The sequence below is a fragment of the Rhinatrema bivittatum genome, chromosome 11 (genome assembly GCF_901001135.1).
Source record: "Rhinatrema bivittatum chromosome 11, aRhiBiv1.1, whole genome shotgun sequence".
NCBI classification, from domain to species: domain Eukaryota; kingdom Metazoa; phylum Chordata; class Amphibia; order Gymnophiona; family Rhinatrematidae; genus Rhinatrema; species Rhinatrema bivittatum.
Window position 1 is genome coordinate 53,993,768 of NC_042625.1, and position 17,607 is coordinate 54,011,374.

At 46.7% G+C, this 17,607-nt stretch overlaps 1 protein-coding gene across 1 annotated transcript; it reads right to left on the reverse strand.

Moving 5' to 3' along the window:
* Window positions 1-230: 230 nt before the first annotated feature.
* Window positions 231-16,936, reverse strand: CABP1 (calcium binding protein 1). The gene is made up of 7 exons (XM_029619067.1): window positions 16,394-16,936; window positions 15,059-15,065; window positions 13,529-13,624; window positions 8,380-8,523; window positions 7,687-7,796; window positions 6,912-7,059; window positions 231-591 (listed from the first exon to the last, which is right to left on the reverse strand). Exons 1-7 carry the CDS (start codon window positions 16,934-16,936, stop codon window positions 566-568), a joined length of 1,074 nt encoding a protein of 357 aa, XP_029474927.1. The 3' UTR covers window positions 231-565.
* Between the last annotated feature and the right edge of the window lie 671 nt (window positions 16,937-17,607).

The following is a 17,607-nucleotide window of genomic DNA, read 5'->3' on the forward strand; positions in this document are numbered from 1 at the left end:
TTCAGGGCAGTGTGTAAGAGTCTGTAGTTTGGTGGAAGAAGGAAGGAAAACATATGGAGTAAGGATAGTTGTATGGGCTGGTTTTGCTTAGACTGGGGAAGAAAAACTCGTTGAGCTGACCCTTGATCTCTCTTTCTAGCCAAATCTACATCCTTTTACTTTTGAAAACCACACACACACAGATCTCAGGTTATAAGATATTCATTTGTTCATTTTATATTTGGTGGAAAATCAGATTGCAGGAGATAAAAGTTTGGGACAGCAGTTATCTACTGAAGTAAAAACACAGAGCAAACATTGAGCAGTTCCACCAGGAATGCAGTAGTGCAATGGAGCTTGCGTACACCACCCTCTCACTGGATGGACTTCCTGTAAGAACAAGAATTCAAAATGCAAATCGTTGGGAAGCAGTTTCTCAAAGGCTGCCAGGTTTCAGAATCTCAAGTCTTTGGCTGGAGGAAGGGGAATAGTCTTGCATGTTCTAGTCAGTGAAACCTTCTGACAAGTCCTCATTGGGCTGCGTAGTTCTATATGTGTCTGCTTCCTCCACAAGCTGGCGAGCTCTTCACTGAGACATCATTTGGACAAATTCTGTAATCAGAAATCATAAGTGTGAGACTCTCACCTCACCCCTTGCTATTCCCTCTTGAGCCAGCATTACTGTGTGCTGTCATGCAGAAGACCAATCTTCACTTCCTGGGCCAGTTAGGGGATGCTGCAGAAGCAGCACTCATAGCCTCTAGGAGGAAAGGAGTTTCAATCATTGGCCAGATTCAGGGTGCATCCTGCCAAGGACCATCACTGTAATGGCTGGGTTAAGTGGGGACTATGAAATAGTTGCAAATGAAGGCTCAAGCCACCACAGCTCAATAGTGACCAATCTCAAGTGAGATGAAAGCCCAAAGGAGCAGGAAGAAACTGCTGGTTATAAAAATGCAATAAAAAAATAAAATTTTCTCCTCTCACACCTGAATCGCCCATCAAACCTCCCCACCACATCAAATCTCTCATCACCTAACATGTCCACTACCACCTCCTGCCCCATCATTACTGCATCCCACATCAAATCTCCCATCACCTCACATGTTCCTCACCAATTCTATCCCACTTCAAATCTCCCATCATCTCACATGTTCCCTACCACCTCTATCCCACTCCAAATCTCCCATCATTTCACATTTCCCACAACTTCCATCCCACATCAAATCTCCCATCACCTCACATGCTCCTCACCACTTCTACCCCACTTCAAATCTCCCATCATTTCACATTTCCCACAACCTCCATCCCACATCAAATTTCCCCATCACCTCACGTGTGTTACCTGCCAGAACTCTCCCGATGGCATTGGCGTTTCCCCCTGATGCTGGCGTTCCCCGTGGCGCGGCTCCGCACAAATCGGGACCTTGGCCACGCCCCCTTTTGACATCAGACGCTGGCGGAAGTGCTGGGCAGCGCGGGAAACCTGCCCTATTTAAGGGAGCTCCTTCTCTTCCGTGTTGCTTCGGCCACAAGTGTGTTGGGGAGTTTCTTTGTTGTGTTTTCTGCTGCTTGCTGCCTGCTTGACCCGGACTGCTTTTTGGATTACTCTGCCTGCTGCCTGCCTTTGGATAAGTTGCCTTGGTTCCTGTTGCTCGCTGCCTGCCCTGACCTGGACTGTTACTGGATTACTCTGCCTGCCTATGGATAAGTTGCCTTGGTTTCTGTTGCTTGCTGCCTGCCCTGACCTGGACTGTTACTGGATTGCGTTACCTGCTGCCTGCCACTGGACTACTCCTTCTGGTTCCGGTCATCGCTGCTGGCTCTACCTGAACTACCAGGGGTGTCCTACCCAACGCTACTCTTTGTGCCTCCGGTTCCAAGAAGTTCAACTACTCAAGGTAAGCGGTCACTGGCCTTGGTTCCACGTACCAGTGTAACAGTTGGCCGAAGCCATGGAACCAGTCGACCTGACCACTCTGCAGGCCATCCCAGGTATGGCCTCCCGGCTTCAGCAGCAACAAGGGGTTCTCGATCAAGTAACGGAGGTACTCGATCGCTTAGTCGCCCGTATGGATGCACTGGCTCACGCTCCTGCAGCCCCAGTAACGAATACCACTGCTCCTTCTAACCCTATCCGATTATCTCCTCCACCATGATTTAATGGAACTTCAGCATTGTGCAGGGGCTTTATTAATCAATGTCGAATGCACTTTTCATTGCAGCCATCTTCGTTTCCATCAGATAAGACTAAGAGTACCTTTATTTTGTCATTACTGGAGGGCCCAGCCCTAGCCTGGGCTTCACCTTTGTGGGAGAGAGACGATCCTATTCTTAACAATTTGGATCGGTTTCTGAAAGAATTCTGACTCATTTTTGACGAACCAGGGCGTTCTACCTCGGCAGCCAATGACTTACAGCAAATCAAACAAGGTTTGCGTTCATTGGGGGAATATGCCATTCAGTTCCTAACCTTGGCAGCAGAACTCGCATGGGGTGAGGATAGTCTCACCGCCATATTTCGACAAGGGCTGGCCGAGAATATAAAGGATGAATTGGCTGGCAGGGATCCCCTGGAGTCTTTAGAGGAACTCATCCAGCTAGCCATTTGACTGGACCTAAGATTTCAAGAAAGGGCGCGGGAACGGTCTGCCACTTGAAGGACGTTTCGTCTGGCTCCCACCTTTCAGCAACCCGTTGTCGTTCCGCGACCGACTGAAGCATCCGGGAACGTTGAGGAACCCATGCAAATTGACAGATTTCGATTAACTCCTGAAGAACGTCAACGGCGAAGATTGAGAAATCTCTGCATGTATTGTGCTGGTTCAGGCCATTTCGTTAGCAAATGTCCCAACAAATCGGGAAACTCTCGGACCTAGGTCGGGTAGGAGAGGCCTCCCTGGGTCCCACCATTCCCTCTCCTCAACTACTAATTCCAGTAACCATTATTATTAAGGACAAACCAATTCAACTTCAGGCCTTCATTGATTCAGGGGCGGCCGGCAATTTCATTGAAGAAGGTCTGGTGAAAAGCCATCATATTCCTGTGGAACCGTTACCTATTTCCCTCTCATTCACCTCTGTATCTGGACAGCTCATGGGAATACGGATATCTCACATTACCAAACCCATTTTACTGAATTCCGGAGTTCTTCATCAAGAGAGCATTCAGCTGTATGTTCTTCCATCATCGGTCAACCAAATAATTTTGGGTCTTCCCTGGTTAAGGACACATCAACCTCGACTGGATTGGGCCTCTTTACAACTTATCAGTTGGAGTCCATTCTGCTTTCAAAATTGTCTAAAACAAGTTCAGAATTGTCGAATCCAAACAACGCAGTTCTCTTCCAGTATTCCTGCCCCTTATGAAGACTTCGTAGACGTTTTCAGTCAACAACAAGCTGAGTCCTTACCACCTCATCGACAATATGTTTGTGCAATTGACCTTCTCCCCAGGAAGATTCCTCCCAGGGGTAGGATTTATACCCTATCAGAACCCGAATTGGCAGCCCTGAAACATTATATCGAGGAGAACCTAGCACGAGGTTTCATCAGGCCTTCCATGTCACCAGCTGGAGCGGGGGTTTTTTTGTTAAAAAGAAGGATGGGTCCTTAAGACCCTGTATTGACTACCGAGGACTTAACAACATCACCAAGAAAAATAGATATCTTATTCCTCTTATTTCAGAACTATTTGATCGGATTAAAGGAGCTCAGATCTTCACCAAATTGGATTTAAGAGGAGCCTACAACTTGATTCGAATACGAGAGGGAGATGAATGGAAAACAGCGTTCAACACCCATGATGGACATTACGAATACAGGGTAATGCCGTTTGGTCTTTGTAATGCCCCTGCCGTATTTCAAGCCATGATCAATGACATCTTTCGTGACATCCTCTATTCTCATGTCATTGTTTATCTGGACGACATATTAATTTTTTCCAACAACCTGAAACAGCATCAGCAGCACGTGCGACAGGTCCTGCAGCATCTCAGAGAAAATAAACTGTTTGCCAAATTAGAAAAATGTGTGTTTCATAAAGATCAGTTACCATTCCTGGGATATATCATCTCCAGCAAGGGATTATCCATGGACCCGAGCAAACTTAAAGCCATTTTGAATTGGCCACAACCCATAGGCTTGAAAGCCTTACAAAGATTTCTGGGCTTTTCCAACTATTATAGACAATTCATTCCGAATTTTTCGTCTTTAGTGGCCCCTCTTACTGCTCTCACTAGAAGAGGCGTGCCTATTAAGAAATGGCTGGAGGAGGCCGTCAATGCCTTTCTTCAATTAAAAAAGGAATTCACCAAGGACACATTTCTCAAGCGCCCCGACTCCTCCAAACCCTTTATCCTAGAAGTGGATGCCTCTGCAGTAGGAGTGGGTGCGGTCTTACTACAAACAGCAGACGAGGGAAATCTGGTGACGTGTGCTTTTTTTTCAAGGAAGTTTTCATCTGCGGAAAGAAATTATACCATCGGAGATCGGGAACTTTTAGCGATTAAGTTGGCCTTTGAAGAATGGCGTCATCTGTTAGAAGGCTCTCGATATACTGTGACTGTTTACACGGACCATAAAAATCTAGAATACCTGGTGAAAGCTCAATGATTAAATCCTTGACAAGCCCACTGGGCACTTTTTTTTAGCAGGTTTAATTTTGTTCTGCATTTCCGACCTGCTCAGAAGAATCTGCGGGCAGACGCCCTCTCGAGAAGCTTTGATCGTGAAGATATACCTGACCCCTCTCGATACATAATAGATCCTGCACAGATACAGCTGGCTGCCACCTTCACGGTTCCCATTGGGAAAACGGTGATTCCTAAACGATTGAGATTAAAAGTTCTTCGTTGGGTGCATGACGCTCAACTAGCAGGGCATGCGGGAATTTCACGTACCAAGGAGCTGGTTTCCAGACATTATTGGTGGCCCCGGTGGGAAAAAGATATTAAGGCTTATGTGGATTCCTGCTCAGTATGTGCAGCTCAGAAGACTCCTCGACGAAAACCCTTTGGTCTTTTACAACCATTACCTGTCCCCACCAAACCGTGGACTCACATTGCCACCGATTTCATCACTGATCTTCCGACTTCGAACAATAACACTGTCATTTGGGTGGTGGTGGACCGTTTTTCCAGAATGGCTGCCAGGTTTACCTTCTGCATCAGAGTTAGCTCACCTATTTCTTCAACACATTTTCCGTCTTCATGGGTTACCTTTCAGTATTGTTTCTGATAGAGGGGTGCAATTTACATCTCGATTTTGGAAAGAACTGTGCAAACTTCTAAAAATCAAACTTGAATTTTCCTCATCCTACCACTCCCAAACCAATGGACTCACGGAACGGACGAATCAATCCCAGAAGGCCTTTCTTCGATCTTATGTCAATCAACGACAAGATAACTGGGCTCCCTTGTTGGGCAGAAATATGTCATAATAATCATTTGAACCAGGCCACGGGGAGGTCTCCCTTTTTTGTAGTCTTTGGTAGACACCCACGACTCCCGTTACCCATTGCTACTTCTTCAATTTGTCCGGCTGTTAACACAACCATCGCCTCTATGATCAAGTTTTGGGAAGAGACACGAGCCTTACTATTAAAGAATGCCGCTAGAATGAAGATCCAAGCAGATAAGACGAGATGTCCTGCTTCTCGACTCCAGGCAGGAGATCTCGTGTGGTTGAGCACGCGCAATCTTCGATTACGCATGCCGTCAGTAAAATTTGCTCCTCGCTTTATTGGTCCTTTCCCTATTGAGAAGCAGATTAATGCTGTCACTTATAGACTATCTTTACCGTCCTCCTTGCGGATTCACAACACCTTCCACGTGTCTTTACTCAAACCTGCAATTATGTCTTGGCCTTCCAGAAAGAGGAGGCCTAATACACACTTAATTCAGAATGATAACCAATTTGAAGTGAAGGACATCCTGGATTCCAGAAGATGTAGGGGACAACTACAATATTTAATTTCTTGGAAGAACTTTGGACCTGAAGAGAACTCTTGGGAACCTGCTCATAATGTACAGGCACCTCGTTTGCTTAAAAAATTCCATCAACGCTTTCCTCTCAAGCCCAGTCCTAGGGAGAAGAGAGGAGGGCCTTGCAGGGGGGGTACTGTTACCTGCCGGAACTCTCTCGATGGCGTCAGCGTTTCCCCCTGACGCTGGCGTTCCCCGCGGCGCGGCTCTGCGTGAATCAGGACCTTGGCCACGCCCCTTTTGACATCAGACGCCAGCGGAAGTGCTGGGCAGCGCGGGAAACCTGCCCTATTTAAGGGAGCTCCTTCTCTTCCGTGTTGCTTCGGCCACAAGTGTGTTGGGGAGTTTCTTTGCTGTGTTTCTGCTGCTTGCTGCCTGCTTGACCCGGACTGCTTTTTGGATTACTCTGCCTGCTGCCTGCCTTTGGATAAGTTGCCTTGGTTCCTGTTGCTCGCTGCCTGCCCTGCCCTGGACTGTTACTGGATTACTCTGCCTGCTGCCTGACTTTGGATAAGTTGCCTTGGTTTCTGTTGCTTGCTGCCTGCCCTGACCTGGACTGTTACTGGATTGCGTTACCTGCTGCCTGCCACTGGACTACTCCTTCTGGTTCCGGTCATCGCTGCTGGCTCTACCTGGACTACCAGGGGTGTCCTACCCAACGCTACTCTTTGAGCCTCCGGTTCCAAGAAGTTCAACTACTCAAGGTAAGTGGTCACCGGCCTTGGTTCCACGTACCAGTGTAACAACGTGTATCCAACCACCTCTGTACCACATTAAATCTCCCATCACCTCACACCTTCCTTTCCCTTTCTCACCTCCTATCTGTTCTCCATCTTCACCACGTATGAGGTGTTGTCATTGGTGATACCCCATGTGCTGCCTGTACCGGGGTGCCCAGAAGAAATGCTGTTAGTGGTGGTACCTTCTTGGGGAAGGGGGAATTCTTACCCTCAAAATCAACTTGTCCATCTCCATTGAGGTCCACGTCTCTAATGATGTCTTCAATGTCCCGATGTCCCACCTGCTGACCAAGCAGCTTCTTCATGGCCTCCCTTAGTTCACTAGTACTGATTTCCCCATCACCATTTGTGTCAAACTACAGGGAGACATAGAAAACAAAGTTGCGTGCTCTCTCCCCATTCTCCTCTCTTATACATCTACCGTGCATCAGAGCGTAAGTTCTGTAATGTGACCCTTAATACTGGGTATAAGAGCAGAGTCTGCAGGGCAGCTCCTGTGGTCACCTACACAAATTCTGTGCAGTGATTTCCTTCCTTTCACAGTATGATGGTGACCAAAGAAGTAAATGCTTTACCTTATGGCACTTGCTAGTGGGGACTGAAGGGTATTGCATTCACAATCCATTAACTAAAATGTATTGTAACAAATAATCCCTTTTTACATATTGGGAGCTAACTTTGGCGGGATATTCAGCGGCACAGCCGCACCATTCAATCTACCCAACTATCTTAAAAATAGGCAGATAACTTTATCTGGCTAACTTTAGGACTACTCTATGGCATGACCTGAATGCCCTTGGAAAAGTCCTACAGTATCCAGCTAAATTTAGTCAGATATGCGCCCTAAATATTCAAAAGTCGGCATTTATCTGGAAACTCACAAGTTATCAGGTTAAATGCCTTTTAATATGGCCTCCTTTGTATATCTGTCTCTTTCTCTTCCTTTCTCTCCTCTTAAGGGGCGGGGGAGTCTGCTCTCTCACCTCTTTGAAAGCATCATGTAGTTCCTTCATGCCAATCATATTTGCTGTCTCTGCCAAAAGCTTTGGTCCCATCAGTTCTACAAAATCTTCAAAATCCACGTGACCCCCCACTGAGAATAAGAGAAGTCAGTCAGTGCAACATCTTGAAAAGGGAGCTAGAGACCCCACACCAGCTTTCAGTGCGGGAGCAAAGAAGAACATTCATTTGACTTTATGTAACGTGGCCTCACATGCACTGTGCTGCTGTCATTTGTGACTGCCTCCTGCACTCTGTCTCTCCATTTCAGATGTTACTGAAGTCCCCAGCAGATGTGCTCCTGTTCCAGTAATCAGCCCACATACAGACTACTTGAGACAGAGAGAGGATGGGAAGGATGGAAGACATTGTCATGTTATCTTACAGAAACAGACAAAATGGGAGACAGAAACAGAAAGCGAGAAACAGAGAGACAGACAGAAAAGGGGAGAGAGAGGAAAGGATGAGCAGGAAACCTCTGTAAAATATTCAGGGAAAGAGGAGAAACAGCAGCAACAGAATCTGAGCTAGACACAAGAGCCTGGGACTTGTCCTTTTCCGTTTACTAAGGCCCTGATGAATGCGATCCTCCATATGTTACTCTGACAGCACATATACAAATTGTCAGGCCAAAAAGTTTCTTGAGTCTGAGAGAAAAAGAGAGAGGGAACACTCACAGTTCATGTTGATTTGCTGCGATAATTCAATTAGTTCCATCTCTGTTGGCATGTAACCCATGCTTCTCATGCAGTTCCCCAGGTCTTTGCAGCTGATATATCCATCCTTGTCTTTGTCAAATTCCTTGAATGCTTCTCTTAATTCTGTAATCAGTAAGAATTTATTTCTGTTCTAAAGACATGGAACAAACTTAATTGGTTTGCACCCAGGGGTCAGGTGGCAGGACAGTGTGATGCAGTCTTATCACTGGTACAGGTCTTTTTTTGCAGCACCCAAACAACATTCAGAGCAGCAGAAGCAACTCAGAACAATTCAACGAGATGTGCCCCATTAATATTAGCAATCTTGAGAGACATCCTATGGTACTATCTGATCCTCTATCACAAATTAATAGAGTTAGCACTATTTTAATGAACAGTAGACTATGATTTACAAGATTTTATTACATAATCTCTTGTCGTTACTATCATGATTGCTTAAAAGTAGATAAAATTAAATGGCAGAAAAATCCTCAAGTGACAGGACACACCTATAACAAAAAGACAGCCCCTGCCAGCAGGACACACCTATAAGAGACAGCTCCTGCCGACAGGACACACCTATAGCAGAGAGACAGCCCTTGCTGACAGGACATACTTATAGCAGAGAGAAGGCCCCTACCAACAGGATACACCTATAAGAGACAGCTCCTGCAACAGAACACACCTCTAAGAGACAGCCCTTGCTGACAGGACATACCTACAGCAGACAGACAGTACGTGTTGACAAGACACATCTATAAGAGACAGCCTCTGCCAGCAGGTCACACCTATAACAGAGACAAAGTCCCTGCAAACATGACACATCTATAACAAAAAGGCAGCCCCTGCTGACAAGACACACATATAAGAGACAGCCCCTGCCAGCAGGACACACATATAAGAGACAGCCTCTGCCGACAGGACACACAGATATAGCATAGAGACAGCCCCTGCCAGAAGAACACGCCTATAGCTGCCCCTGCTGACAGAACACATCCATTAAAAAGAGACAGCCCTGTCAGCAGGACACAGCTATAGCATCCCCTGTTGACAGGACACACATACAGCAGAGAGAGAGCTCTTGACAACAGGACACATCTATAACAAAGAAACAGTCCCTGCCAACAGGCACACCTGTAGCAGAGAGACAGCCCTTGCCAACAGGACACACCTATAACAAAGAAACAGTCCCTGTTAACCTGTTAACAGGCCATACCTATAGCAGAGAGACTGTCCCTGCCAACAGGACACACCTATAACAAAGAAACAGTCCCTGCTGACAGACACATCTATGAGTGACAGCCCCTGCTGACAGGACACACCTATAAGAGACAGCCCTTGCTGACAGGACATACCTATAGCAGAGAAACAGCCCCTACCAACAGGACACACCTATAGCAGAGAGACAGCCCCTGCTGACAGGACACACCAGTAAGAGAGAGCCCCTGCTGACAGGACATATAGCAGAGAGACAGTCTCTGCCAATAGGATACACCTATAACAAAGAGACATCCCCTGCCAACAGGACACACATAAAGCAGAGAGACAGTCTCTGCCGACAGGACACACCTATAAGAGACAGCCCCTGCTGACAGGACACAGCTATAGCAGAGCAACAATCCCAGCTGACAGGACATACCTATAGCAGAGAGACAACCCCTGATGACAGGACATACCTATAGCAGAGAAACAGCCCCTACCAACAGGACACACCTATAGCAGAGAGACAGCCCCTACCAGCAGGACACACCTATAGCATCCCCTGCTGAGAGGTCACACATACAGCAGATAGAGAGCCCTTGACAACAGGACACATCTATAGCAAAGATACAGTCCCTGCTAACAGGCACACCTATAACAAAGAGACAGCCCCTGTCAGCAGGACACATCTCTCCTGTTCACAAGGCCTGATGTAATATGCTGTGCGGGGATGTTCACACATGCTAGCAAGATCACATAAGAACATAAGAAATTGCCATGCTGGGTCAGACCAAGGGTCCATCAAGCCCAGCATCCTGTTTCCAATAGAGGCCAAACCAGGCCACAAGAACCTGGCAATTACCTAAACACCAAAAAGATCCCATGCTACTGATGCAATTAATAGCAGTGGTTATTCCCAAAGTAAACTTATCCAAACCTTTTATGAACCCAACTATACTAACTACACTAACCACATCCTCTGGCAACAAATTCCAGAGCTTAATTTTCTCCTATTAGTCTTAAATGTGCTACTTGCTAACTTCATGGAATGCCCCCTAGTCCTTCTATTATCCGATAGACACTGGAGTTTTGCAGTGTTCATCGGGATGTGTTCACAGTGTTTCCCTGCCACTCACCACAAAAGAAGCAGGCAGTGAAAACTACATTGGCAAGGCTCCTCAGTCTGAAGGCTGTGGTTCCAGTATCCACATCTCAAGAAAATATGAGTTGATATTTCATTTATTTCATTGTGCCCAAGAAGGAGGGCTCCTTTTGTCTCACCCAGGATCTCAAAGGTGTCAACCTTCATCTGCGGTTGCGCATTTTCACAAGGAAACATTGCACTCGGAAATAATGGCCGTATCGTCGGGGGAATTTCTGACCTCTTTGGATCTATCAGAGGCGTACCTTCCCATCAGACTAGAACATCAATGCTTTCTGCAGTTCACAGTCCTGGGACATAATTATCAATTTCTGGACCTGCCCTTTGGTCTGGCCACCTTCCCAAGGTGTTTATTAACTCCTTCAAAAAAGTGAAGCAGATTTGTGAGGCAAGACTTGCCTTGGGTAAAGCCATGCTGACTTTGTTCCATTAAACCATGTCTTTCTATATTTTCTGTAATTTTGATATTTAAAACACTTTCCACAATTTTTCCTGGCATTGAAGTCAGGCTAACTGGTCTGTAGTTTCCCGGATCGCCCCTGGAGCCCTTTTTAAATATTGGGGTTACATTAGGACAATGGATGATTTTAATGATGGGCCTACCACATCCTCTAGGAAGGTTCACCGTGATTTGGTTCAGTCCATCTGAATCATTATGCATGAAAACCTTCTCGGATACGAGTATCTCCCCAACATCCTCTTCAGTAAACACTGAAGCAAAAAAAAATAATTTAATCTTTCCGCAATGGCCTATCTTCTCTAATTGCCCCTAATTGCCCCTTTAACCCCTCGATGTGTGTATCGTTTTGTACATAGAACTTTACTCCAGATTCAACAAGGATTTCTGTGCACAACCACACCTTAGCCTGTGAGCACAAATTAGTGTTTCCTCCATGCAAATTCCAGGTTAATCAAGGCATTAATTATTACAACCCAATGCTGGTCAGAGATACAGCAAAGTTCTTGAGGCCAGTGATAGTCTATGGAGTTGGTGGTATGGGGGGAATTATGCTCAGAAAACATGGTTTATAAGCATTAATATTCTTTTTATGTGCACCAAGCCTTTGTGTGCACATTAATAGGTTAGCATACCCGATGCATTAGCAAACCGCTAGCTTCCTGCATCAGGAGTTTACTCTTTTTTAACACGTGAGTAAAGAATATATGAACTGAAGTTCAGCGTACATTTTGTACTTGCGTGTTATCATGTCAGCCCCAGTTATTTTCATAGGTAAAAAAGAATTAATAGTCCTAGCCCAGTCTCTCACTCTGTCTACCATTTATCTCCACATTCTGATAGTCCATAACAGTGTTTATTTCCCCTTTCTCTCCTTCCCATCCTCTTCTTTTTCTGCAGGATTCCTTCTAAATCAGCATCACAGTCCTGCACTTCAGAAATGCTGCACACCTCCCCTCCCACAGGACCACAACTCATCCCCGTGAACACACCATGCTCCTCCCTCAGAGCCACAAACCCTTTCCCATGGACACACCCCACTCCTCCACCCACAGTGCCATAACCCTTCCTTGGAGCACATTGTTCTCCACTTCCACAGACCTCCCCCTGCAGTGCTCCAAACCTCCCCCATGGACCCACCATGCTCTTTCCCGCCCTAGTGCCACAACCCTCCCTCATAGACCTGCTGACCTTCTCCTCTAGCAGAGCCACAATTGTCCTCCACAGAAACACCAGACCTCTTCTTACCAACAAGTGACAACCCTCCTCTGTTGGTACATTATGCTTCTCCTGCCTCAATCCTCCCCTGTCGACTCATCAGGCCTCCGTCTATCCCAGAAAGACCACGCTCCTCCCTCACAGTGCCACATCCTCCTATGTAAAATGCACCACACTCTTCCCCTTGCTACTCCAGAAACCTCTTCCACAATTGCACCATGCTCCTCCCTCCTCAATGCCACGATACTCCTCCATGGACATGCCAGCCCTTCTCCTACTGCCAAGCCATGATCCTTTCCTTAGTCATCCTTCCTTGCTGCATTACAACACGCCCCTGCAGACATGTCATGCTTCTCAAACTGCAGCACACAACCCTCCCCTATGGCTGCAGTGTGCTTCTCCCCCACAGCACCACAAGCCTCCCTTGCAGCTATGCTGGGCCTCCTCCTACCACTGCACCACCACAACCCTCGCCTATGGATATGCTGTGCTCCTCCACTGCCAATGTTTTGGGTCTTCTCCTGGCTCAGTGCGCCTAGACTGTAGTCCTCCTCCCAGTAACAAGGGCCCCTCTTCTACTGCAGTGGCACTGATGATCAGCAGACCTGGACAACTGGAAGCAGAGTCCAAGCATATAAGTTCTCAGATATGGATATGAGGAAACAAGGGAAACATGATGAATCCAAACTACATCGACTGTGTACTTGTAATGATTCAGATAGGTGGCCAGAAGGCTGCTCAATTACGCCTGTCAAAAACATAATATATTAAAAGCAAATTGCTGGACGGACTAGAGAGCTATTTGGTCTTTTCCTGCTGCCATTACTATGTTATATTAACATACATGCAACAGCATGATGTGATTTTTATCTCGAATGCCGGTATAGAAAAATGCTAAATAAATAAATAAATACACAAATGCTGTGCATTAGTTTATTGACTTTAAATCACTTTCTGTTGGAAATAGTAATCTAGTTTGTCTAAGAGAAAGCAGCAAATACAGTTTTAATGTGCAACAGATGTAATATTTAATCATTTATAAACCTCCTTTATAATGTTCATATGTGCAAATATAGAATGTTCAAAATTACCTTCAATTTCTTCAGGACGCAGCTCTCTATCCTGTAAAGAGATAATATTGGCTATTAGTAATGAAATATGGAAATAAGCAGAGGCGTCATAAAAGTCTTACGAAAGAACAGAGAAGGTGGGAGGAAAAATGAAAACCCACATAGCTCTGTCCCTGCACAGGCTCCTCCTACACATCCACACACTCCCTCTCTGCAGAGACCCCACCTACACACTCCCTTTAACTGCACTGACCCCTCCTACACTGCACTGTCCCTGCACTGACCCCTCCTACACCTCCACACACTCTGTCTCTGCACGGATGTCTCCTACACACCCACACACTCCCTCTCCCTGCACAGAACTTCCCACACACTCCCTGTCCCTGCATAGATTCCCATCCTACACACTCCCTGCACCTGCACTGACCCTCCTACACTCTCTGTCCCTGCACAGACCCCTCCCTTCAAATCCACATACTTCCTCTCCCTGCATAGACCCCTCCTACATATCTACACACTTCCTCTTCCTGCACAGACCCTTCCTACATAGCCACACATACCCTATTCCTGCACTGAATCCCACACACACCCTCATGCTGCACATACCCTATTCCTGCACTGACTCCTCCTAAACACCCACACCCATTTAGCCACAGGGAGGGTGGGCAGTGTTCACATTTACAGAGGTACAGGATGTGGCCCTTCCTATTGTTTTATTTATTTATTTATTTATTACAAGTTTTTATATACCGGTATTCGTTTAACATCATATCGGTTTCCACAGAATATATTAACGAGGAAAATAAATACATAATTAGAATAAACTATCTTTTGTAGTGCAAAGCACTGCCACTTGCTAACTTCAGTGCTAAGGAAGTGTCAAGGAATGAAAACAAATCTGAAAATTCTGAACAAACAAAACAAAGGGGAGGATCCGAACTTTTTTTTTTACAAAGAACCCAGTGCTGATGTTACCCTCTTATGCCATCTGCCATCTCTCTTCTCAGCATGTCATAAAGAGGCAGGACTGGCAGACAAAGCACAGAGATTTTATTTTGAAAGCCCTGCACTTGCTTTTCTCTTTGAACATTTTCTGGCAGGACTGTGGGCAGAAGCGCATTGTGCACATCCATACCTGCCTTCCTCTTTAACAATTATTTATTTATTTGTTTATTTATTTAAAATTTTTATATACCGACATTCATCAAGTGATATCACATCGGTTCACAGTGTAACGCATTAATAATAATATTCTTATAACAGCAGGGTAGGCAGCACCCTACACTAGCCATGCCTCCTCCAACACTGTAAACTCATCCAGAATCTGCAATAATTGGAATGAATTCAGTGATCAGATGTCCAGAAAATATGGTCCTGTGTGCATCCAGCACCCAGATATAAAGGGGGAGTATATAACATGTTCAACTGTCCCAAACAGTTCAAAATCTGCAGGGATACAGGAAGCCCCCTTTCCCCAGATATAAAAGGGGATTACAGCTCATCTGCAGGGATACAGGAAGCCCCCTTTCCCCAGATATAAAAGGGAATTACAGCTCATCTGCAGGAATACAGGAAGCCCCCTTTCCCCAGATATAAAGGGGGATTATAGCTCATCTGCAGGAATACAGGAAGCCCCCTTTCCCCAGATATAAAGGGGGATTATAGCTCATCTGCAGGGGTACAGGAAGCCCCCTTCCCCAGATATAAAGGGGGATTATAGCTCATCTGCAGGAATACAGGAAGCCCCCTTTCCCCAGATATAAAGGGGGATTATAGCTCATCTGCAGGAATACAGGAAGCCCCCTTTCCCCAGATATAAAGGGGGATTATAGCTCATCTGCAGGGATACAGGAAGCCCCCTTCCCCAGATATAAAGGGGGATTATAGATCATCTGCAGGGGTACAGGAAGCCCCCTTTCCCCAGATATAAAGGGGGATTATAGCTAATCTGCAGGGGATACAGAAAGCCCCCTTTCCCCAGATATAAAGGGGGATTATAGCTCATCTGCAGGGGTACAGGAAGCCCCCTTTCCCCAGATATAAAGGGGATTATAGATCATCTGCAGGGGTACAGGAAGCCCCCTTTCCCCAGATATAAAGGGGGATTATAGCTCATCTGCAGGGGTACAGGAATCTCCCTTTCCCCAGATATAAAGGGGGATTATAGCTCATCTGCAGGGATACGGGAGGCCCCCTTTCCCCAGATATAAAGGGGGATTATAGATCATCTCAGGGATGCAGGAAGCCCCCTTTCCCCAGATATAAAGGGGGATTATAGCTCATCTGCAGGGGTACAGGAAGCCCCCTTTCCCCAGATATAAAGGGGGATTATAGATCATCTCAGGGATACAGGAAGCCCCCTTTCCCCAGATATAAAGGGGGATTATAGCTCATCTGCAGGGGTACAGGAAGCCCCCTTTCCCCAGATATAAAGGGGGATTATAGATCATCTGCAGGGATACGGGAGGCCCCTTTTCCCCAGATATAAAGGGGGATTATAGATCATCTGCAGGGATACAGGAAGCCCCCTTTCCCCAGATTTTGCAAGAATATTTCAGGACAGGCTGATCCAGTCCTGGTTTTGCCTCACTGCATGAATGGAACTGTAGTTATTTCCTCATGAAAAAGCAGAACTATAAATTAATGAATGCAATGATGTAAAACCAGGACTGGATCAGCCTATTCTAAACAACAAATGTGCCAGTTGGTAGCCCTAAACTCAGCCCTAGATGTGCAAGGCTACTGTAAGACACCCCTTTTCTCCCAGGACCATGTGTGATCAGCCCTTCTCTTTGACCTTTAAGAAGTTAGGCAGTTCTTTTGTACACAAATTTAAATTGGACAGAAAGACAAGAAGGACATGAAAACATAGACTTGGTGTCTTACCTGGCCAAGGGCTGGGTGCAGTTGCTGGATCAGTGAGCCTTGGCTATCACTGGAATTGGTAGAGGTTTTGATGATGGATTTGGGTGGCAAAGGTGCAGTCTTGAAAGAATCTGTGTTGGAATCGTTTCTGTGCCTCGGTGAAGAGTCCTCCAGCTGCTCCTGTTCTGCTGCAACCCTGCTAGCCTGGGGATCATGATGGGACAGGCTCTGGCTGCTAGGATTGTGGTGCTGCTGCTTCTGACGGTATGAGAGTATAGGGATGGGAGGATGGGGATGAGGGAGAGACTGTCCAGACGCTTTAGCTTGCCTTGGATCTCGTCCTGACACCTCTTGCTCACTCTCTGTTGCGCCATGTGACTTGGGTCTTCTGCTTCCATTCACCCCATTCTCCCGGGCTCTGGGCTGGCAGAGGGGCCTCTTGGAACTGGCCTCAGCCTCCTGCTGCCCCCTGGGCTGGCTCCTGGGCTGATCCCCTGCTGCTCCCCTGCCTCTTGCCTTCAGCAGGGAAGTCTTGGACTCACTCTTGGCGATGGGAGAGCTCATGGCCGAAGCCTAGAGCCGCATGATGGGAGTGAGCCGGCAGCCGCAGCCTTCAGCACCAGCGCCGGGGACAGCTCCCCCGAGAGACGAAGCCATCAATAAATCAGGACCGAGGTGCAAAGGATCCCCCAGGCTGAAACCAGAGCCGCTCCCTATACAGACATATGCAGATGTGCGCAGCCCAGAGACGCTCCCTCCTTAACCCTCTCCATACCAGTGCTAAATACACTCCTTCTGTTTAGTAGCAAAGGAGACGATGGGAAAGGAAGCTGAGCACACTTGGCCCTAAGCCAGGAAAATGCCTCTTTCCGGGAATAAGCATTCCTCACTCAGATCAGTATTCCCCCAGCTAAATGTGAGCCGATTGTGACTTTTGGTGTCCATTAACAGTACCTATGGGGGGAGGGGCAAGCAGCGGTCATTATTCCAGCCTGCAGCTCTAGTGCTTGGAGAGCTCCTGCTATCTGCTGTCTCCTCATCGCATAATGCCAATACCGAGGGCTGCAACTGTTGCCTTCCCCAATAGCCTGCTTCTTACTGTCTCCTTATCCTGCTCTGTCAATACTGGTCACTCCCAGGGCTAGCTCTAGGGCGAATGGCTCTCTGGGGGAAAACAAAAAAAAAAGCTCCCTCCCCCCCCCCCCCCCCAGGCCTCTCTTCAGCCACGGTGGGAT